Here is a 25,011-nt window from a genome sequence, read left to right as displayed (position 1 = left end):
GATACAGCCTCTTTGGGCTGACTAGGATAGATGATAAATGAAAATATAGTCAGGGTCATCAGGCTGATGCATCACATTCACTTACACTTACAGCCAGTCTAACATAATCCTGTAGGAGTATTTCCCGCAGAAGAGAGTTATCTGTTACACCCACACAATTTATTTAAACATTTTCTCCACGAGTGCGAGAGGTTGCAAAACAGTCAGCTTTGGCACAGTAAAAACACTTCCAAAGAAGAAAAATCATCCCTAATCCTTATACTGAGTAAATTGCAGAAAGATAAGAAATCAAAACACTTTAAAAACTGTAATTTCCCTTCTGTAACAAATAACAAGTTTAATTCAAGTAACAGTCACCCCCAATGATAAACATTCTTGTGTTTATTTGCTGCAATGAGAGAGGGCATCCTATACAGTTGTTTTCACTTTTATTGCTGCTTCTAAAGTACTGGTAGAAAACTTGTACAAAATTAAGATGCAGTGCAAATGAAAAAATGGAAATTTTTCTGCTTTTCATGCTTGAACTGTATCTGTGAGACCAGATTTATTTGTAGCAAAAAATCAGCAACATAGTATCTTTTTTTTTTCCCCCCTCTGCAGTTCTTAATATCTTATTTCTGGCTTCCATCATCCCTGAAACATGAACTTATAACTCTGGCACAGTTTTTTCAGTGAATCATTCATTAAAGCTGTCGGCCCAGCCAGATTTGGAAAACAAACAAAAAACCTTCCAAAAGCCTCTCTTGCCCCCGATTCTAAACAAAAGCCTAAAACACAAAACCCCCACACCGTGGGTGAAATTGTATGATTCCTTCAAAAAAAGAGAGCATTCTCCTACACCGTGAGCAAACGTAAGTGAGGTTATTTACATGACGTTAGCCTTTTTATTAATGAAAATTCAAACTCTTGATTACAACTTGTAGTATTCAAAAATCTGCAGCAAGGAAAAGACTCATACATAACCAAAAAAAAATATTTTTCCACAAAAAATGGTCTGATCTCTCCACTACTGACCACTGCATAAGGAATCTCTCCATTTATGGTCCCCAGGTGACTGCTACTCTTACTCTGCTTAGCAATTCTAATTTTCTAGCTATTCATACCTCTCACATCAGATGGGTGGCTACAAGTCTCCAGAAGAGACAGACCATCTTAAAAACTGAAAATAAGTTTCCAATATTTTGGATTTTTTCTGCTCCTTTCCATAACACATTTCTCATTTGGAAATAAACTTTCTCCATCTGCCCACAGAGGAAAACAAGAAACTACCATTTTGGCTAATTACAGACTGCATTATCTATATCTATTATATAGATTTTTAAGAAAAAAAAACCGCTCCAAAATACAAATGTTTGGTTAAAATAGCCATCAAAATTTCCTTAAATATTAGCTGTGACAGCTATAAACCCAGAATATCCTTATGTGGCTTATTCCATTTTTTGGAAGATGCACACACTCAAAGAACAAGTTTATTATAGGGCATGGCAGATACAAATTTAGCTACCCTGCAAGGTACATCTGCTGTGTGCCTCTATCTGGTCCTTCAGAGATAATCAACACCACCAGCATCCCAGGAACTGAAAATCCATTTTAAAACTCGCAAAATTAAGTTAGTGGAGCAGAATGGAAAATTTCAGCTGGAAAGAACTGTATCACTTTGTCGGACTAAGAATACCCAACTGCAGCGCAGGCACTATTTTAATAAGTCTGGTTTTATAAGCAGAAGGACTAATAGCTGCACACATCCTCACAATTGGCTGTGAAAAAACCTTCCCATTTCGTAAATAAACCCCCTTGCTCCCTTGTATACTATATCCTGATGCATATGTATCAAATTCGGAACGTAATCAAGTCCAGAATAACTGGCACTTCCCTATAATGCGGTATTTGTTACTTTTGCTAACATTTTCGTTTCGAACTTTAGCACCAGTATGCAGTATTTCAGAGCACTTCTTATTCATCAAAACTATGGCTACTTAAAATTGACAGAGCACGCTGCAGAAGCTTTGAGAAGAAAACTCTGTAAGAGCAGAAGGTTCAAAGTTAATTGTCATCAGAATTTTATGGACAACCTAATTGATGTTGATTCTTCTTTTTAGTCTTTCAGACAGTGGAAGGGGACTGTCTGCCCATGCGAAAGCCGGAACAGCACTTTCCGCTCGTTGCGTGGGACCAGAACCTGACCTCTCAAACGGTTGCTCTGGACTTTGGAAACAATTAACTTCCCCGACAGAGGATGGTTTTGGAGATACCTGCAATGACAAACTATTACCAGCTTTTTTGAAATTGCTCTTTTTCTTCTCCTCTTTAATTAAAAGGGCTGAGTCACTGTTTGTTCTTTTGCTAGTAACAGCATCACTCCTTTCCTTTGTGAAACGTTTTTTAAACTGACCAGGGTTCAGCTGACTGTTCTGCTGCTTATAAATCCGTTTTTTGTTCATATTATCATCATCACTGTCTTCACTAGAAGAATATCTGTTCTGACACACACTCTTTTTAAAGGAACTTTTCCAAGTAGTTTGAGTACAAGCTTTTTTAATGTGACCGCCAGTTACAATGTCTGCTGGCTTTTGAGACACCGGAGGCACTTCACACCCCGGATGCAGAGTCTCTGTTGTTTTACCACTGAGGGCTAGAGGTGTTGAACTGTTTAAATTACGGTCTTTTTGCATCATTTCATCCAGGCTGTCAGCTTTTTTGTACTGATGTTGATAAATGTGTATGCTGGATTCCCTTGAATAGTCTTCTGATAGCACATTTTTACTTTCCTGCACTAGTTTATTTAACTGACATGAGGAAGAGATATAATCTTTATCATGATGCAATGTTTCTGCTGTTTGTTTAAAATGTTTCAAAGACACCAGTTGCATTACACCTTCAGACAACAAAGGCTTTGATGGAATGGAAATCTTCTTAAGTATGCGCTCACTTAAAGACCACTTCTCAATCTGACCCATAGCATCATCAGAAATCAAATCAATTACAGAATGGTGTTGATCAGACTGCGCAGCATCAGAATATTCCGAGCTGTTTCTCACTGTTTCATGACCCAGTGCATGTGAGTCTTTTATGTATGTGGTTAACTCAGCTGCTGGATCATGGGTATCACCCCCACGGGCTGACGAAGTGCTGAAGGAGGTTGCTTCCCAATCAATACCGCTCAGCTGTAGACCAGCTATTACAGACGAAGGGGATGATATCCTTGAATTTTCAGTAAGTTGTGCTGCCAATACAGATGAGTCAGCGAACATACTCTGCGAGAGCGAGTAAGGCGATGCAGTTGGAGGAAGAGCAGCTGCTGATGCTGGTGTCTGAAGAGTTGTTACGCAGGAAGCTGTAGCTAGCACTAGATCTTTTGACTCAGTACTCCTCTGGTGTATCTGATTTTCTGCAGGAGTTTTTATATCTGATGAGGAGTCTTGCACAGGAAGAATTTCACATCTAGATTTTAAATTCATTTGAGACAGAAGATCACTAACTTCATCATAAACTTTCGGTAATTCCTTTTCTTTTGGTCTGTCTTTCCTGTCTGAAAAAAATAAAAAGGGCATATCAAAATGTCATATTAAACACGGTTCAGATTTCCCAGTGCTAAAGTACAAAATGATAAGAGAAAAGCACAGCCCCTGCAAGATACCTGATCTTGACAAAACATGGTATTGCTCAACAGTGGGAGAAATGTTTGTTGCTTTTGCTTCTTGTATTCTGACAAGACCCCTAAATTCCTAAGAAATAAGCTTTTGGACTTACTTTTCTGTTTCTTCTTCATAACGTCTGACTTTTCTACTTGATAAAGGGCAACGAGATCAGGATAAGCAGCCTGAAACAAAGACGACTCTTCTACTGTGACTACAAACAACTCTGCAGGCTCATCTTCTGCATCAACATAATGCTCTAAAAAAATTAATGACTGTACATTAGACATGTATATACACTAGGCGTATATATACACACATTTCAAAGCAGGGAATAAGAAAAACAAAGAATAAAAGATTTATCTGAGTACAAGGAAGGTATGCGAAAAGGTCAATAGTACAATGTTTCAGATTCAGCTACAAGTCAAGTCTTTTTCCTTTTTGCCAGTCTCCTGGCTCAAACAGGCACACTAAAGGTAGAATTCTGTCACCATAGAAAAATGTCTAGCTAGTAAACAGTCGCAGCTCTGGGTACATAGTGAAAAAAGATACCAAATGCAGAGCCCAGGTCTTATTAATATGTACCAGAAAAAGTACCTGAAGACCGAGTCCCTTGCTTTCTAGGTAAATGTGTTTTTTTTTTTTTTTTTTTAAACATTGCTTTTACTGTCAGAGTATGTGAAGTTTGATGCACATTTTCTATCGTTTCCATAGAAGTTTCCAATCTCACCCACATTTCATTTCCTCATAATGTTGTTAAACTCTTTTCCTCTTTAAAGCATGCTTTTCTCTTTTTTTATGAACTGTTTTGTTGTACAATGTACATAGAAACCAGACCAACCTGGCTTTTGCCACTCAATTTCAAAACAAGGAATTCCACTTTTAACACGTGTCTTGACTATCCTGTAAAAACAAGAAAAAGCCCATTAAGTTATTTCATTTAAACAGGAAATGAAAAATCTAAGTTACCTAAAATAAATCAGTACCCTAATTTTTAAGGATTTAGAGGTAAAAATATTCTTGTAATAGTAAAATTATTACATCTTTAAAAAAATACACTATTTCTCTAAGTTATACAGTAAAATTTTGTGTCTGGATTTGAATTCTGAAACTTTTTTTGTTTTAAATGATACTGCTCAGAGGAGCGTAACAAGAAGTCAAAAAACTATTCTGCAGCAGACAACCATAACGCAGACTCCTACAAACATCAGTTTGATATCTTCAACTACGCCACCGAGAAGGCTGTTGCCATGGACAGTGGTTTTCTGAATGACCAGACAGGGTCATTTATATCTTTTGCATGAGAGCATGAAGAAAGATAAAACATGAACTGCGCAGGGACAATCAGTCTTTATGAGATTTTTCTAAAAACATTATCTGTACATCAGTTTAATACGTTCCTACATGTGAAGAGGCTCCTGTAAATCATTACTGCATTTTTAAACACTTGTTAACAAAAGAAATCTAGAGCACGCGTGATCTGTCTTTTAAACTCTTGAAACACTAGAAAGTGTTATAAACAGAGGATGTCAATTAATTCATTCATCATGGTAAATGCTGGTCAATTTATATAGCCAACCCATTTAAAAAGCAGCCCCCAACCAGTCTCTCCACTCTTTTGAAAGATACCACTGAATAGAACAGCTTCTCTGCAAATAATAATTTAAGAGATTACAACACATTAAACCCAGAAGAGATACTATCACATTACTACTGACTGTTCTTCTGTCCCACAAAGTTAAGGTCTATAAAAATCTTGAACAGCATCAAGGAACATGGAAAAACCACTAACCCTGCAATACAAGAATTTGGGGGGGGAAGAATTTGGGTTTCATTTGGGAAACAAAATCATCAGATACTAAAATTAAAATAACGATTCTCTTCACACAGTGAAGTTAAGTTTAGATTTGCCAACAGACACTGTAGATTCTAAAAGTTTACAGAAGTTTAGGAAAGATTAGATCATTAAAAAAAAAAAATACATTGAGGGCTGATAAAATAAGAAGGTACTAATTCTGGCTCAGAAAACCCCTGGGTAACAGAAACCTGGGTGGTGGGAAAATATTCTAGGGGAAAGCACTTACATGCTTATCCTGTTTTTTTTCCTCTGCATATTCATTTTTAGTAGCAGGATACTTGGCCCTTTTTATATTCCTAAATGCAGCCATCCTGAATGAAACTGTTGTTTTGAGAAGAAGGGGTAGCAGAATAGAACCTTAAGCCAATGATTCCATCAGACACATTGTACAATGACAGTCGGTAGGTCTGATAAGAAATCAGAGACCATGACTGAATCTGCAGATGCTCATTTCTAAGCCTAGGCTCTTACTTTGGATCACAGAAGCCAATTAAACTTCTGCTAAGAACCTGAGCAGAGGATCAAACCTGTAATGCTAAATCTCACGTACAGATTCAAGGAAACAGAACACAAAGTAAACATAGGAAAAAGCAGGCATTGTCAGTTAGAATGAAAAGAAACTACTATATGTATTACTTTTTGCAGTGGTAGTGTAAGGATCGGTGTACTGATCTGAATTTTTACCTCTATTCAAAATGAGCACAAAGCTTGCAACAGAGATGGAAGAAAACTATTATATTTCCATAAAAAAAAAAAAAGAAAACTCATCATTTTCATCCAGCAGCAAAAGTAAACATATTAAGTTCAAGAAATCAAACTACATTACCGTATTGCCTGCAGTTGTTTTGAATCAATGATTCCAGATTTTCTCTGGATCATATCATAACGTGTCAATAGCGCTAACAATTTCTTACAAGCGTAATGTTTGTTCCATTCCATCTTCTCAGAAGCAAAGATCTGTTAGTATAAAAAAACCACCCCAAACTTTAAAACTTTCTTATTCTGTTAGATATCATGCTTAGACAGCTATGTAGCAGGGACACAGGACTAAATACTTAAAACATCTAGAATGCTTTTATACATTAGTGTAATGCCTGATGGCATCTCACTGACAAGGGAGGGAACAGTCATCCATAACACAGCAGATTCATCAGCTGTCAATAATAAGCCAAAGGAACAGTTGTGTAGTGGCAGCAGGTGGGACAAGACAGTTGCCAAACTCCTGATCAGATTCAGATCAGCTGTGCAAGGAGCTGTGAAAATTACATATTTTGCATGTGAGAGAAGGATGACCATGGATTTTCATTAAAGCTGCATTGTTCAACAGCAGTCTACTATGCTGTACATAATTATCACACTGTCATCAGTCCTGGAAAAATGAAACATTGTAAAAGATCTGCTTTCACCAATAAAGAACAAATAAATATCATTCTTAGAAAACAATGCTAACATACATATATTAACACGCTGCCCATCCACCCCAAAAAAAACCCCAAACACACACAAAACAAACCCCCAAAGCCTCCTGGGATATTTATTCTTTTTTTCTATAGATAGAGGAATAAGTTAGACCCCTTTCGAGCTTTGTGCACTTTGAATTAAAGGGCTTCTGAACTTGAAAGCTGGCAATGTTGTGATAAACACCGGAACAGGCTTCCTAGAGAGGTGGTCGATGCCCCAAGCCTGTTTTAAGAGGCATTAGGACAAGGCCCTTAATAACAAATTTTAACTGGGCCAGCCCTGAATTGGTCAAGCAGTTGGACTAGATTATTATTTTAGGTGACTTCCAACTGAAATAGTGTATTCTATTCGATATGCAAGAGAATTTTTGGGAAAATTCTGCTATTTTGGGAAAACAGGCAACATTCAGAATAAAAGACGCTCTGCTTGTTATATACAGAAGCTGGTTATCTCAAAGATACAAAAAAAAACCCAAAAGAAAACGAACAAAACAAAATCACTGAAAAAAAAGTCCACAATCATGACCTGCTAATACCCAAAGTCACCATATATGCACTGCGTCAGTATGAAACAAGTATGAGCGAAAACAGTAGCTGTATTTCCTAATACCTTTATAAAAGGTGGGTGAAAACAAAAAAGGTAACAACCCAGATGCATATATTATGCCACACAACCATATAGTACTTCATACACTATACAGATTATGCAGCACTCAGCAACCCAATCTAGTAATACTGAACAGTGAAAAACATAGCAAGTGACGTTTTTTCCAAGTTCTCTTTCTTCCACTTTTCTACATACATTTTTACATCAACTGATTTTTTTCAGTCTTCAATTTTAGGCTTTCAAAAAATGAAGTTTATTAAGAAGTTGTAGCAAGATTCTTTAATTCTTATTTTCAGTAAAATTACCAATGAAGATAAAAATTATCAGATACCTTCCTTACTAATAAACAAAAAACCTACAGAGCTGAATATACAGGTTTTTGTTATATACCTGAAAGGACAATAAATTTGGCCTTTGGCATTCTTTTATCTTGATCAATTTATTCTTGTTTACAAGAAATTCTTGGATAACCTTGAGATAAAACAAAAGAGAGACAGTTTAAGAGAGGGCAGAAATCTGAAATTTCAGTTAATAGATTAAAAAGATTTATCTTTAAATAGGCTTGTTTGTTACCTCAGAGAATGGAAAGCCCTCACAACTGTTAGCTTTTCTGCAGGTAAAACAAATGCGTTAGGAACTGAACAGAAACAGAAAAGATGCAGAATTTAAATGCTCACCCTGCATACAAACGCAGGGAAAAGCAGTTCAATTTCAAGACATTCCTACTTTCTGATATTGTCCTCCACTGCACTTGCTTGTTTCATTCGCTCTAACTGGTGCCATTCACAAGGACAGCAGTATTTGGAGTCATTGGGTTTGCAGGATCTAGTGCTTTCACAGAATTTACATCCATTGTGCTCATGTTCCTTGTAAGATCCTACAGAAGCAGATGCACAAAGCGTAAGCAGAAAAAAGGTTTCCAAAAATCTCCAAATATACAAAGCTAATAGTACAAATACAAAGCTCAGAGCACATAGGAATCTGACATGAAAAGCAGCTGTAAGCAGACCTGAGTGCATTAGTTGTATTTATATATTTACAGTGAAAACTGACAAATACAAGGAACCTTGGTTTTTTTCAGACTTTTCCCCAACAGTTTCAGACCTTATGCTAAATACTTTATTACCTAAAAAACTACAGAATTAGTCTGTGACATCTTGTCAAATGTACATAAGTAACATACTTGAAACAAGCTTTTTCTTCTCCAAGTGATGGGTTTAAATGAGTCCACTAATGAAAGCTGCTACCAAAATGAGGTTCCTTGAGATTAACTTCTTTTTAAGAAAAGACTGCAGCAAAACCCAACAATACTAATGGATTCAGTCCTCTTGATGCAAGATCAATTCAGGCAACTAAAGAAATAGTTGCTTGTCAGTATAGCATGCATACTTTATTGATAATGATAAAAAGGCAAATATCTGGGATCACACAACAGCATTGTGATGACATTCCATCTGCTATAAACTAGTTTCACATTTGAAGAAAGGTAGTCCCCAGCCTCAAAAATATTTATATACCGAAAACGCGAAGATAGTCCAGAAGCTGAATGACAACAAAAGCAATTTTTAATGCTAGTCATAAAAAAACCCCAAACCCAAACAAACAAAAAAACCCCACCTCACCCCACACAGCTAGAACGAAAAAGTAAACAATTAGGCTAAAAATAAAATCCAGCGCTTTTCACACTGACCTGGATGATGGCACTCAGAACAGTGAGTTACCCTTTTAACAACCAAAGGTGGACTATTACCGTACTGGAATTGTTCTTTCCATTGCTCAAACCTAAAAGGATGATATTAAAAGGATTAAGAAATATTTTTAACTTTCATACTTCAAATAAAATACTGAAAAACACTCCTTTAATACTTCTCAGGCTTCTAAGAGTTTTCTGATTTATGAAAAAGGTATTTTTAAAGTATATTATATGATTTTTGGATTTCCAGTATTGACACAGACATTATGATAACAAACACAGAAAGCATTTGGTAGCTCATGTCCTGATTCACCTCCTAATTAAAAAAAAAAAAAAAAAAAAAAAAAAAAATCAGCAAAAAAGTCTCTCATCAGTCTTTATGACTTCCTTTCCAAATACCAACATACATCTGCTAGCACAAGAGCTAGGAGTCAGCTAACATTTAAAACAATTAAGAAGCTTGGGCTAGCAAAACAGGAATTCATTTAGCAAATATACAGTAAGGAATGTGGTTATCTCCTCCTTACCCCTCCCCTCCCCAAATGAAGCATTACAAACATTGTCCTGGAGCTGAAGTACATACCATCAAGTCTTTGAATAAAATCAAAGTACTTAAAGTACTTCAGCACACAACTTAAGTTTTCACTTTACCTTTGCAATAAGTTTTGACCTCTCAAAGTCTCAATTAACTTTAAAGCTTGTTCTTTACCAACTCCTGGAACGCCCTATAGAGAGAGAAATATGAAACATTATTTAATGACAGACAGAAAGTATTCAGATTTTAATAAAAACTGCCTTCATAACATTATGAGACAACTGACAAAAATGATCCCATACGCTGAGAATAAATTGAGAAAAAATAACTTTTGACCAAGTTCTGCAGTCAGAAAAGGTGGCAGATTACAGCCGTACTACCAGCGTAACGCACAAGCTGCACAAAATGCTCTTATGGTCAATAGCAGCTCAGATAAAACAAGGCAGAGAAAGAAGGTAGTAGAAAATAATAAGAAAAGAGGTTTTGTTTTCCTTGCTATCTGCAACAGGACAACACTATAAAATACCGATAAGATTCTTGCCAGCTAACTGCCAGAGAGCATTTTTTTCGGAATTATCTTGGAAAGACAAGACAAAGACAGATCTTTTGGATTTTAGGGTCAAAAGGATGGAACTTAAGAGACAGAAGAAAGCCAGCAAAAAGCTTTCACTCACAGAAAAGAGATGCTTTACGACAACAGAAACTTTTAATATTTGAAGAACTCAAGTGCTTATGCAAAATCAATTCTGAGAGGTGACAAAGAAAAGGTCATCTAGTCCAATCTCCCTGCAATGAGCAGGGACATCTTCACTTTGATCAGGTTGCTCAGAGCTCCGTCCAACCTGACCTTGAATCCTTCCAGGGATGAGGCATCTACCACCTCTCTGGGCAACATGTTGCAGTAGCTTGGCAACTACATCAGCCAATTCCCTAAGGACTCTGGGATGTATTGGGTCAGGTCCTATAGACTCCTGTATGTTCAGGTTCCTCACACGGTCGCAAAGCTGATCTCATACAGTGGGAAGGACTTTGCTCCTCCAGTCCCTGCCTTGAGGTCCATCCACTCAAGAGGTGTGGGAAGAGAGGTTGCCAGTGAAGACTGAGGCAAAGAAGTTGTTAAGTACCTCAGCCTTCTCCTCATCCCTTGTTACCAGTTTGCCAGTCTCACTCATCTCAGGGGGATATGCACTCTTTGACCTTCCTTTTCTGGTTGACATACCTATAGAAGCCCTTCTTATTATTCTTTGTTATTCCCTTGCCAAGTTCAGCTCCAGCTGCACCTTGGCCTTTCTGACCCCACCCCTACACAACTGGGCAGCGTCCCTACACTCTTCCCAGGATACCTGACCCTGCTTCCACTGCCTGTGCATCTCTTGCTTGCCCTTTAGTTTGACAAGCAGATCTCAACTCAGCCATGCAGGTCTCTTGCCCTCCTTTCCTGATTGCTTACACCTGGGCATTGAGAGATCTTGTGCTCTAAGGAAAGCGTCCTCAGAGATCTGCCAGCTCTGTTCTGCTCCCTTGTCCCTGAGGGCAGTTTCCCAGAGGGTCTTATTGACTCACTCCTTGAAGATCTGGCAGTTTGCTTTCCTAACATTCATGGTCCTGACTTTACTATTCCCCTGACCCATATCCCTCAGGACTGCAAACTCCACCGGTGCCTGATCACTGCAGCCCAGGCTGTCTCCAATCAGATCACTTGCGTCAGGTCCAGTATTGCCTCTCCTCTGGTGTAGATGTCTTACACTTGTCTTGGCTTAAGTAGTTATCTCTGATGCACTCCAGGACTCTCCTGGACTGCCTACAGTTCACTGTGCTACTTTTCCGGCAGATGTCGGGGTGGTGAAGTGCCCCAGCAGGACAAGAGCCTGCAACTGCGATGCCTCCTGTAGCTGGAGTAAGGTGGCTTCATCAAGAGGCTCCCCTTGATCAGGTGGCCTGCAGTAGACACCAACCACAAGGTCCCCTTTGTTACCTTTGTCTCTTATTCTTACCCATAGGCTTTCAACCTGCTCATGGGTATTCTTCCAAGACAGCTCTTCACACTCTATCCTACCGAAAAACCCAAAATTGTGGTGGTGACACCAGCCTCAGAGCCACGTATTAATAGACTGGGCCCATCTGTTTCTTTCAATGTCACTGCCTGCAACTGGGATGAGAGAGGAGAAAAAACACCTGTCCTCCAGGTTCCCTTACCAACCATCCCCAAGCCCTGAAGTCTCTTTTGACCCCCCTTGGATGACACGTTGCAGCTTCATCGCCACCCACATGAAAGAGCAGCAATGGGTAAGAGTCTGAGGGCTGTACTAGACTAGGAAGTTTCCTAGTGATGTCCTTAATCTGGGCCCCACGAAGGCAGCAGACCTCCCTAAGAGGAGGGTCTGGGCGGCATATCAGACCCTCTGCTCCCTTCAGAATGGGGTTGCCTACAACTATAACCTGTCTTTTCTTCTTCGTGGAGGTGGTTGTGATGTGGGGGAGGTAGGCCTTCCCCACCTTCACGGTACTGTTGGTGAAGATGGACCATCATTCACATCATCATCCATTGACCGGCCTTTTGTCAAAACGCACAAGTCTCCCTCGATACACTGTCTTGAAAAACAATAAACTATAAGTACCTAATAAAAAAAAAATTACATTGCTTACCTTTGGAAGATAATCACAACCCAGAAGAACAGCTAGCCCAATCAAAGACTCTCTGTCACAACCAAGCTTCTCCTTAATAGAGGACATTGTGTAACAGTCAAGAACTGGATCCTGCAAGAGAAATTTATCATACATTTTATTTCTGTAACTTCAGGGAAGGAACTGCCCTGAGTCACGTTTAACTGCGATTGCTTACGCACCCCTATTCACCTACACCTGCAGGAAATGGGTCTATCCCGTAAGAGGTGTCTGATAGCAAAAATAAAAAAAACAGCAATTAAATTTCATAATGTAATGCATGGACACAACATAAATAACTATAGTTCTGGAATTTCAAGTTGTAAGTATGAGCATCAACTGTTGAAAGAAACTAAAATAAGCCAAAGGTTTTTTTTATTGCTTACTACCTGTAGAAAAAGTGTGGCAAAATTAATATTATGTAGTAATAGTAGCTGTGTAAGTGATCTCAGGAATTGCAGTTTTTAAAATCCATGTCAACATTTTAATGTGCTGCTTGAGTAAAAAAAAGAAAAAATAATTAAGATGTTACCTAGTATATTAGACATGAGCTAAAGGAACACCTGAAACTCTGAAGGGTAGAGGGACTCAAACACATGAACATGAAATCAAGATTAACATGAATTATAAGGTAGGCCACTGCCTCCCCCAAAAACCCCATGCAAGCTGACAACCCAAAATAATCTAGTTTTCTGGAACAGATACCCCTGACAGACACACACCTACATAAACCATTTTTTGATGTTGACTCGGGTATGTAACGAAGTATACCTGAAAAATTGAGGCCACCTTCATTTTTTGGTGATAAATGACAAGGAAGTTGAATGAAAGCAAAGAACCAAACCAAGACAAAACCCAAAAATGGTGCCAAAGCAAATCATCTTCCATCAGCTTTATTTTTTTAAAAAGTTAGTTGTTCATAGTGCTTTTTTTTCCTATTCTATTGATTTTCTCCTATTACTGAAGTATTTCCTCAACAAGTCTTCCTGATGAACATTATTTAAAATTCCAACCCAAATACCATTTTTCCTACGCTTTCTCGTTAGATTCACCAGACAGAACACATGCATTCCTTTCTCTGATTTATAGAGAAAGTATAAGTTCTGGAAATTTGGGGTTACCTTTCACCAGCTCTGGAAAATTGCATTCCTAACAAATGAACACTTCATCCCAAGGTCATAAATTGATTTGGTTTTTTGAATGACCACAACAATTGATTATTATACAGATGTACATCCCTACACTATTCATGTTCAATTGGAGACTAATAGTATTCATTATAAGTATATTCATAATAAAAGAAACCTGTAGGATGCAAATGTGTGAACACTGTTATTAGACCCAGGAGGCCAACCACTCCCATATGTCCCTAACAGTAAATTTATAGGAAGCAATTATTTCATTCAAATTCTCCACTCAGAGGAGGAAAGGGGAAAAAAAAGTTTGATACTTAGCTTTATATTACACATCACAGGACAGTACAAACACAGACACTAATACCCTAAGTGTTCCTCCATTCAGTTGTTTTGCTCTCGCATCCAATACACAGATTGCTAATGAATCAAACACAGCGTTCCTGTCTTAAAAGTACTATTTTAAATAAACCCAGCTACTAGAGGGTAAATGCAATAACATCTAAGTAATTGTTTCAAGTCTCTTCTTTCTATTTACATTTTTTGGGAAGAGTCTAAAGAGAGGGTGAGAATGGGATGAGATACGTTACCTTAGCATTCATGGCAAAGTTCCTATAAACTGTTTGAGCTCCATATAAGAAGACATCTCCATCATTGGTAATGCAGCCATCAACGTGTCCTTTTGCATTCAGGTAGGCACACATTGCCTCTGCTTCCCCGACTGCTTGAACCCAAGGGACACCTAAACACTCCAGCAGTTCAAGACACTAAACGAAGGAATCCAAAAGGAAAGAGAGACTGAATGCTGAATTACATCCACTTATTAGTATGTGTTTTCTCAGACACAAGTGTATACAAAAACTGCTACCGTTGCACTGTCTATAGAACACTATGTTAATACAAGCACCACTGTAGGGGAAATATAGTTTACCATAACAGTCAAAAGAAACATCCAACTAAGAGCAAAGTATTAGTTACAGGACTTGAAGACAGCATGACTAATGGTTACTCGTTCACAGAGATCTTTACACTTTAAATGGATATTTAGGATGTTTTCAAAATAAGAGTAACAAAGTAATATTTATCTTTGTAAAACAACACTGTTTACTCAAGTAGTGATACTGGGCTAGCACAGACATCTTTCAACAGGCACCAGACTCCATGAGAATACCAAGCATGAAAGTACAGTACTGTTGCCCTAGTAAGGCTGGATCACATTATAAGACTCAAAGGGTTGCAGTCAACACCTCCACGTCCAAGTGGAAATCATCCTCAGGGGGCAGTACTGGGACTGGTGCTGTTTAACATCTTTGTCAGTGACATGGACAGTGGGATCGAGTGCAGCCTCAGCAAATTTGCCAATGACACCAAGCTGTGTGGCACCAGCAGTCGGCATGGTGAAGGGAAGGGATGCCATCCAGAGGGACCTGGACAAGCTCAAGAAGTAGGGCCGTGTGAACCTCGTGAGATTTAACTAGGCCAAGTGCAGGGTCCTGCACCTGGGTCACAGTAGTTCCAAACACAAATACAGACTAGGCAGAGAATGGATTGAGAGCAGCCCTGAAGAGGACTTGGGGCTGTTGGTGGATAAGAAGCTCAACATGAGCCGGCAACACATGCTCGCAGCCCAGAAAGCCAACCACATCCTGGGTTGCACCAAAAGAAGCATGTCCAGCAGGTCAAAGAAGGTGATCGTACCCCTCTACTCTGCTCTTGCAAGACCCCACCTGGAGTACTGCATACAGCTTTGGAGTCCCCAGCACAAGAAGGACATGGACCTGTTGGAACGGGTCCAGAGGAAGGCCACAGAGATGATCAGAGGGCTGGAGCACCTCTCCTACGGGGACAGGCTGAGAGAGTTGGGGTTGTTTAGCCTGAAGAGAAGGCTCCGGGGAGACCATGTAATGAACTTCCAGTACTGAAAGGGGGCCTACAGGAGAGATGGGGAGGGACTCTTTATGAGGCAGTGTAGCGATAGGATGACGGGTAACAGTTTCAAACTGAAAGAGGGGAAATTTATATTAGATATTAGGAAGAAATTCTTTACTTTGAGGGTGGTGAGGCACTGGGACAGGTTACCCGGGGAAGCTGAAGATGTCCCATCCCTGGAAGTGTTCAAGACGAGGCTGGATGAGGCTTTGAGCAACCTGGTCTAGTGGGAGGTGTCCCTGCCCATGGCAGGGGGACTGGAACTAGATGATCTTTAAGGTCCCTTCCAACCCAAACCATTCTATGATTCTAAGACAAACTGATATATACTCATATATACCTCTTATAAATTTCAGAGAAAATAATTTCTTTTAGAATTCAAGAATAAAACATGAATTAATACATTCAACCTGTTGAAGCCATGAGCATCTATAAATTCTATTTCATAAAATTCTGGTTAAATGGTTAAATATCTGCAACAATGAATGAAAAACAAAAATTACTGAATGGGAGGTCTTTGCACCCAGAGTTGTCTCAACCAGTTATACGAAAAAGTCTTCCTTTTAGCCTAATCCAGTAGGCTTCAACAAGTATATCCTCTTAGCTATACAGCTACCCAGTCACAGATCTAGCTTACAAAACAGTTCTGTGTACCACTTCAAAAACACACTATCTTAGCTAGTGTACATAGGTACACAACACATTTTTTTTCAATCTAGAAAAAAATTAAGTATGAATACTAACACCATTAAAGAACAAGAAAGTTGAATTTCTGTAATAAACACCCAATTATGACTGTGGCTCACTACAGCATTACATGCACAGAACACATCAAACAAGAAAATATTCTAACCCCCTCTACAAAAACAATTAAGAGACGCTGTAATGCCCAATTTCAAAGGCATATATTCCCTCAAAGCTCAATTACTGTTGAAATTTGTTGTGTAGTAACTATTATTTCTTTAAAGTTCTTTTATTTAATGTTGTTAAGATTTCTTCCTATCACATTAAAAATACTTAAACACAGGCCTCAATTACTCACCTCTTTTAAAATTGCTTTAAATAAAGATCTCCCGGTTCTTGCAGCTCCAGCTTTCTTTGAAGGTCCATAGCGCATCTCATTCCTCTTACTCATAGTGTCTGCTTTCAACTTGGGAGCTTCTCCTTCCATGACAAAAACTAGTTTAATTCCCATTGATGTCAAGAAAGAGTATCGAAAAAATAGATTTCTGCAATAAAGCAAAGCGTTCCATAAGATGCAGAATTACCGAACATTGATTTCTTTAGAGGTTTTCCTTATATTCCTCAGCCTACCCCAGAAACAAACTTAGCTTTCTCTCCACCTTTTATGAGTCCCTCACCCCCAGGCTAACTTATCGATATCCCTGTCTTTGGTTGAAGTTGTTTTACTATGAATTTGTAACATATTTACAAAATTCCCAAGAAAATACCACATAAGGACAAGAAAGATCTTTTTTAGGTGTAAACAAATTTAAAAGGCTCATTAAAAAAACATGCAATATCCAAAGTCTGCTTCCAAACACATATCCACATTGATTCTTTCAGATCAAATTTTAATCCAAAAATCTATCAATACATGTACCTCATATTCTGAAGTGACTGAATGCTGTGATATTAGACAGACTCATAGATACCATTACCATGCCAATTTAGTTCATATGCAAACCAGCATCACTGATGGGTGGAATTTTGCAAGGCAGCAATAACAACTATTTGGTAAAGAGAGCAGTAATATGCTTTTTTTCTAGTAATTCCAGGATCAATCTTTCAAAAAGAATAGCCCAAACATTTATATCTTTTCAACTGACATGGAGAGACCATTGTTCTAGACTAAATTTTGTACATTTGCTGTTGGTAAAAAAGGATAAGGTGATCTTTCGAGGCTAGTTCTATTTTCACAAAATGATATAAAAATCAATCACTTACAGTAAGTTTCTCTAAAATACTTAGCAAAACAATTTAATTTCCAACTGCCTGAAAACTTTTTTTTTTTTTTGGTAGAAATCTGTTCATCCCTTTGTCTTGCTTTGGAAAGACTGCATAAGAGATCTGGACTGATGCTTCCATTCCACTGCACACAGGACATCCTACCAGAGGGAAGTAATGACTTTGGTCATGCTTCAAGTTTTAGTTAATTACCCACTTAGCATCATGAGCATAACGTTTTAAGAAATTATTCCCAGATGATGATGATATTTCATATCAACTGAATTCAACAGAAGACACAGGAACATCTAGCGGCAGCTAGTAACTCAGTATTCTTGAGCTAACCAATAACAGATCATTTATGAAAATTTGTATATATTTTCATTTTTGTCAGCATCATTTGCAGAAAACAGTGCTTTAAAGTTACAGCTGCTTATACTTGCTCATCCCTTAAGTATGTGATTCATTTAAATTAAAAACATATGTATTCTCCAAGGTTGTTCATAAGCCTGAAGAATTATTTAAACCCATTTAATTCAACATGGAGTATAAATAGAATTTTAATTTATAAGCCAGATCAGGGTAGAACATGCACGACTCAGCATGGTCTGAACTGACTAGCATCCAAACTGCTGTGATAAACAGTTGAAACTCTCATATCACCTTCCATCACACAGCCTCAGAAATATATAGGAATTACCACACTGATTTGTGTTCCTTGATAATCTGTATATCACATAGGGCTATGCCACAGTAAGACAAACATGGTTCTGCTTACATTCATCTCATCTTTATCTACAGTTGAGGCCTTGAGACAAAGTAGGCTGGGCCCAAGAACTTCTATTTGCACCCAAGCATTAAGTTGAATTCAGCCAGTATGACTGAGTCTTCACTTCAAAACCCTTATGCATGTAGCACAAAGAACAATAACAGAATCAAAACAACACAGTCATATGAATTTCAGAGGTAGTCTTAAATTTAGAATAAGTATCATACATAAATTACACAGCTCCAAGGCTTTTGGCTACAACAATTTATATGGATACCATACCTCAGATGTGGCTTGGTAACTACTCCAATCATCTTTTTAACAGTCTGTGCTTCACAAACCCACAGACTTAAATCAACAGCCAGCGTTTTTCCTTTGAGACTGCTCAAGCTGACAGGTTGCTTCACAGGCTCAAGGATTTGCCACAAATTAGTCACTCCCATTGTTCTAGCTTCTTCGGTGTCAGCATGAAGATTTTAGCTGTGAAGACCAAGCAAAATAAAATACTTTCAGAATATAACATGAAGTAGGACATATGAATGTGAGGTTCGGAAAATATTTAGTAATTATCAATTTTACTTTTATGAACCAAGAACATTTGCAATCAAGCCTTCTAACTGTGTAGTGACTCCGGTTCACAGATGGTTTATTACTCAATACCTTTTTTGGACTGTACATTTTCATTGCTAATAGCCTGAACATAAATAAAACCAAACTCAGCTGGGCAGAAAAAAATAAGTTAAATCATTCACTTGCGGGTCTCGTGTTCCTTGCATACACACAATCCAAGCTTCATTTAAAAACAAAGAAAAACCACACCTCTCAAGGGAATTACTCCCTGAAGTGGCAGAATTCACATTAAAATGTTTCTGTTCAAACAGAAGTAGATTATAGCTACTTGAGGAACATTTACAACGATGATGGAAATTAAACTCTCCTTAGTATTCCAAGATACACAGATTCTGGTTTGTGAAATTCAAGCTGGACTTCAGGAAAGAAATGACAGAGGCTACTGCAGCACTGGTTGCCAAGAGGTTACAGAATATTAATTCTTGGAGATTTGCAACATCCAGCCAGCATACTGTCTGGCTGATTTAATCCAATACGGGTAGAAGTCTTCCTCTGAGCAGGGAGTCAGCAATGATAACCTCCAGAAGTCCCTTCCAACAAACATTTTGATGTTTGTAACATGCAGAAACACGCCACTGTGTATATTTTTACTATTTTAATTTTGCTATAGTGTTACTGGCACCACCTATAATGAACGACAGCTGAAAATATACACCCGTTAGGTAGTATATTTCTTTGTCTTTTATTTAAGTATTGTCCATGCTTCTCCATTACTGGATTTAATTTTCTTCCTTTCCTTCTTTCCTTTTTCATTATTCTTCTGGTTTTCACACCTTGCCACTTCTACACAAGGCCTCTAACACATACTGTGCTTTTCCCCCTCACAACACCAATCTATTCCTGCACTGTCTTACAGTACAAAGTTTGCCTCATGCATTTCTCCACTTTTTCCTTTTCTCCCTCAGTATCAGAAGATAAAAAGCAAATAAAATCCGTAACGTTTTCTATTTCTTTCATCCTGATTTTGAAACTACCGTATACTCAGATAAAATAAAACCCTTATTTCAATAATTCATGACTAGAGGAGCCAGCTACCAGGGCTCTGCAATCTGCTTAAGACACATGAGGAGCTATGCCACCTCGTGGCCTCTAGTGAACACAGTCACGTTAAATTCAGCAATCTTCCACATTTACTACCACCACAGTCCGTCAGAACAGCAAGCCTGTCTTTGTAGGGTGCACTGTGTTATACTCTAGAACCGTTTTAAAGCAAGGCAGCTAATCAATAATACATGATTTCTGACACTGCAGGAATTGCAGGTTGTTTTAAATCAAGTTCTAATGTTAAGATTTACTTTCAACAAAAATCACATTTCTCTAATCCATTTCTTCAACTACTTCAATCACTCAACCTGATTTCAGTTGTAGGCATATAGGGTATGATGTACTGCTTCTGTTGTTGTTATACCTCAAGCACATAAAATGAGTTAAAAATATAAATAAGACATGCAAATACATGGCATAATCTCTTGAAGTCCAGGACGACAGAATCATCATAGAATCACAGGGTTGGAATGGACCTCTGGAGATTATCTAGTCCAACCCCCCTGCCAGAGCAGGGTCACCTACAGCAGGTCGCACAGGAATGCGTCCAGGTGGGTTTTGAATATCTCCAGAGTTGGAGACTCCACCACCTCCCTGGGCAGCCTGTGCAAGGGCTCTGCCACCCTCAGAGTAAACAAGCTCCTCCTCATGTTTAGGTGGAACTTCCTATGCCCACGTTTGTGCCCATTACCTCTTGTCCTGTCCCCATCCTCCTGACACCCACCCTTTAAGAATTTGTAAGTGTTGATAAGGTCCCCCCTCAGTCATCTTTTTTCCAGACAGAAGAGATCCAAATCCCTCAGTCTTTCTTCATAAGAGAGGTGTTCCAGTCCCCTCATCATCTTGGTAGCTCTCTGCTGCACCCTCTCCAGCAGTTCCCTGTCCCTCTTGAACTGGGGGGCCCAGAACTGGACACACTACTCCAGACGTGGCCTCACCAAGGCAGAGTAGAGGGGAAGAATGACCTCCCTCGACCTGCTGGTCACACTCTTCTTGATGCACCTGTCCTGGTTTAAGGTAAAACAGAACCAACTTTCTGATTTGTAATTTTACTTTTTAGCTTGGCCTCTTCTAACTGACTAAAGTCTGAAATTAACAGCATATTTTTCAGAAACTGTTCGCTCTGAGTGGTAAAGCCGGATTATACCAAGGATTGGTATGCACAGAGGCTCTTGCTTATACTTATTGCTGTAACAACCAAGGTCAGCTAACTTCACTGTTTACCCCGTTAGAGGGTCAGAAGCGGAGAAGCGTAGCAGGGTCCCACCTGCAGGGAGGAGCAGATGGGACAGGTGACCAAAAATTGACCAACAGGGTATTCCATCCCATCTGCGTCACGCTCAGTATAAAAGCTGAGGGATCAAAGGGGCAAGGCTGCTCTGGCTTGCTTTTTCTTCAATGGCCGACATCTGAGGAGGACCCTGTCTGTTTGTCTGCCTTTGATCCCGATCTGAGCATTCCTGACTCTAGTTCTGGAATTCAGCTCCTGTCCCTCGCTGACTCCAGTCTGGGACTTTCCCTGTCTCTGCTGGTGACGCGATCGTCATCCTGGGAGCTGGATACCGTTTTGTATATATCGTATACTTTTTTTCCTCCTTTAATTTTTATTATTCTATTATTATTTGCTATTTTTAAATTTATTATTATTTTCATTAAAGTAGTTTAGTTCTTTTTCTAAACTCATAAATCTCCTTATCTCTTCCTCTCCTCTCTGAGGAGAAAGTGGGGGGAGGGCCATCTGTCGTTCTGATGGCCCAATCCGGCCAAAACCACGACAGCACCCCGGGATGCCATTGGCCTTCTTGGCCACGAGGGCCCATTGCTGGCTCATGGTCATCCTGTTGTCCACCAGGACTCCCAGGTCTCTTTCCACATAGCTGCTCTCCAGCAGGTCAGCCCCCAACCTGTACTGGTGCATGGGGTTATTCCTCCCCAGGTGCAGCACCCTACACTTGCCCTTGTTGAATTTCACAAGGTTCCTCTTTGCCCAAATCTCCAACCTGTCCAGGTCTCTCTGTATGGCAGCACAGCCTTCCGGTGTGTCAGCCAACCCCCCAGCTTTGTGTCATCGGCGAACTTGCTGAGGGTGTACTCTATCCCCTTGTCCAGGTCATTCATAAATATATTGAAGAGGACTGGACCCAGTACTGACCCCTGGGGAGCACCACTCGTCACTGACCTCCAACTAGACTCTGTGCCCCTAATCACGACCCTCTGAACTCTGTCTTTCAACCAGTTATCTACCCACCTTACTAGATGTCCATTCATCTAGCCCACTCGGCCTAAGCATCAATTGATGATCAATTTCCCTGACGCACAGGGGAGGCTAATAAAAGGCATCCAAACCTTTGCAAAAGACAAGTGTGATATTCAGGTTCAATGGAGTTTAACAAGAGAACACCTACCAAAAAAAGGAAGATGTCTTTTTTGATGTTATCATTTGGTTCCTGTCAGTCTGTATCAATACAAATTTTTTAAAAAACTGTGTTAGTTGGTTACTAAATATTGTTATGGAATATCACATGGTACTTACAGGAAAGAACGATTAACAGGAAAGACAAATACACTACAAACACTTAGCATTCCGTAAGATTACAAATAATAAAGAAAAAAGTATAAAAAATTTGGTAACTACAAACAAACCCCATTTTTTTTTCATTATCAGGTAACAAAGTATTGTTATTTGAGGACAGAAGCTTTCCTTATCCCCATTCAACATATATCTAAGGTTGAGTTATGAAAGCCTGTAAGACCTACCAGTCTTTGCTTTTTTGCCCGTATTCTATAAAATATTTAGATCTGGATCCTGTATACAAACAGATCTACTACTGTTAATAGCAGTGATCTGTCTACTCCGATTTTGTTGAGGAGCTTCACTCATCAAAAGCCTCCAATCAGCTTACAGAGATGGTAACTTCCAAAGAGGGAGACTGAACCTAATTTTTTTGATATACTTACAAATCACTGAAGACATCATCCTATTATAAGATCATTGTCACAAAATATAAATTAAAAAACCCTACACAAAACCTTCTCGATTTCTCATTGGGCCAGTATGTGCTATAGCTATATAGATTTTAGGTTTTATAAAATGTACTTTAGGACTATATTCTGCTCTACAAAGTTTCACAGCTGAAAAAGTAAGCCAATTGCTTATAAATAACGACAGAAGAGATTTAATGCTGAAGCTTAATTCATACCGATACACTTTCACTCATTGCCAAGGTAACTTGCAAAGACTGACAAGCATATGCTTTATATCTGACTCAGAGACCTCTAAAAAGAGAAAGGGGGGAGAGAGGGGTGAAATGGGGGAAAAAAGTGAAAAAAAGAAAGCCCACAACACGTTTTTAACAACTCTCCCACTCCCTCTCTGCCCCGCTGCGATGCCCCAGCACCCGGCACAGCTTTGCCGATGAACCTGAGCGCCTCAGTGGCGTGCTGTGCTTCAGCACGTACAGATCCCTCAACCTCCTACGTTGTTTTTTTTTTCCCTGAGATGAAAACAAAACCGAGAAGTTGCCTGACAACGATGTATCAAGCCGCACTGCCATCTTGAACACAAGCATTTAAAATTCCCGCCTCGACGCCAGCGAGAGATAAACGCTGCACCGCAGGGGAAGAAGGAGCCGCTTCCCTGACGGGCTGCGAGACGAAGAGCCTTCTGCAGGATTCTCCCTGCCCGCTCAGAGGGCTGCAGGCCTGACTCCACGTTTGGGGCTGAGGGCCTGCTCTCCCGCAACGCTCCCCCCTTGCCTGCCTGCCTGCCCGCCCAGCCGAGGCGCCTTGAGGCCCCCGACGTCCCCTCAGCGACGGCGGCTTCAGAGGAGGGGGGGATTAGTAGAAACTTACATCCCGGTTTGAGCCCCGAGAGGCTCAGAGAAACCCGAGCTGGCCCAGCCGCTAAGTCCCGCGGCAGAGCAAAGAAGGAGAGACGAAACCCCCAATCCCACTCGCCCGCTCCAGAGCCCCAGTGAGTGGCTCCGCCCTCCGGAAAATGGCGGCGGCGCGGAAACGGCCTCCTCAGGGCGGGGGCGGTGGCAGCGCGCAGGCGCCCGCGCCCCGCGGCGGCTCTTCCGTCGCACGGGACGGGGGATCTTCCCGGGCGCCGAGTGGGCTGGTGGTCGTTTAACGGCCCCGCCGCCGCCGTTGGTGCTGAGGAGAGGTAGGGCGGGGGGCGGCGGCTCTGGGAGCGGGGGTGGCTGTAAGGGGGGGAGGTCGTAGGGTAGCGGTGGTGTCTGCCCCCGCCCCGGCGGGCTGTGTCAGGGCAGCGCTGGGCCGGGAGCTCCGCTGTGATGGTTCCGTCAGTCGTAGCTGGCTTTTGTCACTCGCTGTCCCGCATGGCTGCTGTGCCTAGCGTGAGGGCTGCCCGCCGGGTGCCCGGCACTGTGAAGGCGGGAGGGGGAAGCGGGTAAGGACCGGGGAGAAGCTGCCGCCTGGGCTTTCCAGCCGCCAAGGGGGCGGTGCGTGGATCTTCCCGGTTTCGCCCAGAGACTCCCTCCACCAGGACTCCCAGGTCTCTTTCCACAGAGCAGCTCCCCATGACCTTTCAGATCATTGGGTCCAACCATTGACCTAACACTGACAAAACCCGTCACTAAACCATATCGCTAAGCACTATGCCTACCTGTCTTTTAAATACCTTCAGAGGTGATGATTCTACCACTTCCCTGAGCAGCCTGTTCCAATGCTTGATAACCCTTTCAGTGTAAACATTTTTCCTAATATCCAGTCTAAACCTCCCCGGTGCAACTTGAGGCCATTTCCTCTTGTCCTATCGCCTGTTACTTGGGAGAAGAGACCGACCCCCACCTTGATAAAACGTCCTTTCAGGTAGCTGTAGAGAGAGATGAGGTCTCCCCTCAGTCTCCCTTTCTCCAGGCTAAACAATCCCAGTTCCCTCAGCTTTGTTTTCTAAAGACCTCGTGGGTTTCTCTGCCCTTCTCTGGACCTGCTCCAACACCTCAATGTCTTTTTCGCAGTGAGGGGCTCAAAACTGGACACAGCGCTCAAGGTGGGTCCTCACCACTGCCTTAGTCCTACTCACCACACTGTTCCTGATACAGGCCACGATGCTGTTGTCCTTCTTGGCCACCTGGGCACACTG

At 40.5% G+C, this 25,011-nt stretch overlaps 2 protein-coding genes across 4 annotated transcripts in view; one reads left to right on the top strand and one right to left on the bottom strand.

Annotated features, from left to right (window-relative positions):
- On the bottom strand, positions 1 to 23,892 carry GEN1 (GEN1 Holliday junction 5' flap endonuclease). Of its 2 annotated transcripts, XM_054197003.1 has the most exons (15): positions 23,757 to 23,884; positions 22,310 to 22,359; positions 18,513 to 18,710; positions 16,557 to 16,743; positions 14,176 to 14,352; positions 12,435 to 12,545; positions 9,905 to 9,978; positions 9,251 to 9,342; positions 8,287 to 8,437; positions 8,134 to 8,170; positions 7,951 to 8,031; positions 6,320 to 6,450; positions 4,477 to 4,538; positions 3,751 to 3,894; positions 1 to 3,529 (listed from the first exon to the last, which is right to left on the bottom strand). In XM_054197003.1, the coding sequence occupies exons 3-15, from the start codon at positions 18,671 to 18,673 to the stop codon at positions 2,073 to 2,075; spliced, it is 2,865 nt and encodes a 954-aa protein (XP_054052978.1). In that variant the 5' UTR covers positions 18,674 to 18,710; positions 22,310 to 22,359; positions 23,757 to 23,884; the 3' UTR covers positions 1 to 2,072. The 2 variants fall into 2 exon arrangements, with proteins under 2 accessions (XP_054052978.1, XP_054052979.1); XM_054197004.1 differs by lacking the exon at positions 22,310 to 22,359 and having other exon boundaries at positions 23,757 to 23,892.
- Positions 23,893 to 23,956: 64 nt separating this feature from the next.
- SMC6 (structural maintenance of chromosomes 6) overlaps positions 23,957 to 25,011 on the top strand; it is a 39,253-nt gene continuing 38,198 nt past the window's right edge. For both annotated transcript variants that reach the window (XM_054196154.1, XM_054196153.1), the window contains exon 1: positions 23,957 to 24,069. The gene's annotated coding sequence lies outside the window, so the exon portion shown is untranslated. The remainder of the gene's footprint in view (positions 24,070 to 25,011) is intronic.

The sequence above is a fragment of the Rissa tridactyla genome, chromosome 3, assembly GCF_028500815.1.
Source record: "Rissa tridactyla isolate bRisTri1 chromosome 3, bRisTri1.patW.cur.20221130, whole genome shotgun sequence".
NCBI classification, from domain to species: domain Eukaryota; kingdom Metazoa; phylum Chordata; class Aves; order Charadriiformes; family Laridae; genus Rissa; species Rissa tridactyla.
Note: the sequence above shows the minus strand (reverse complement) of the source record. Positions and strands in the feature narration are given on the sequence as shown.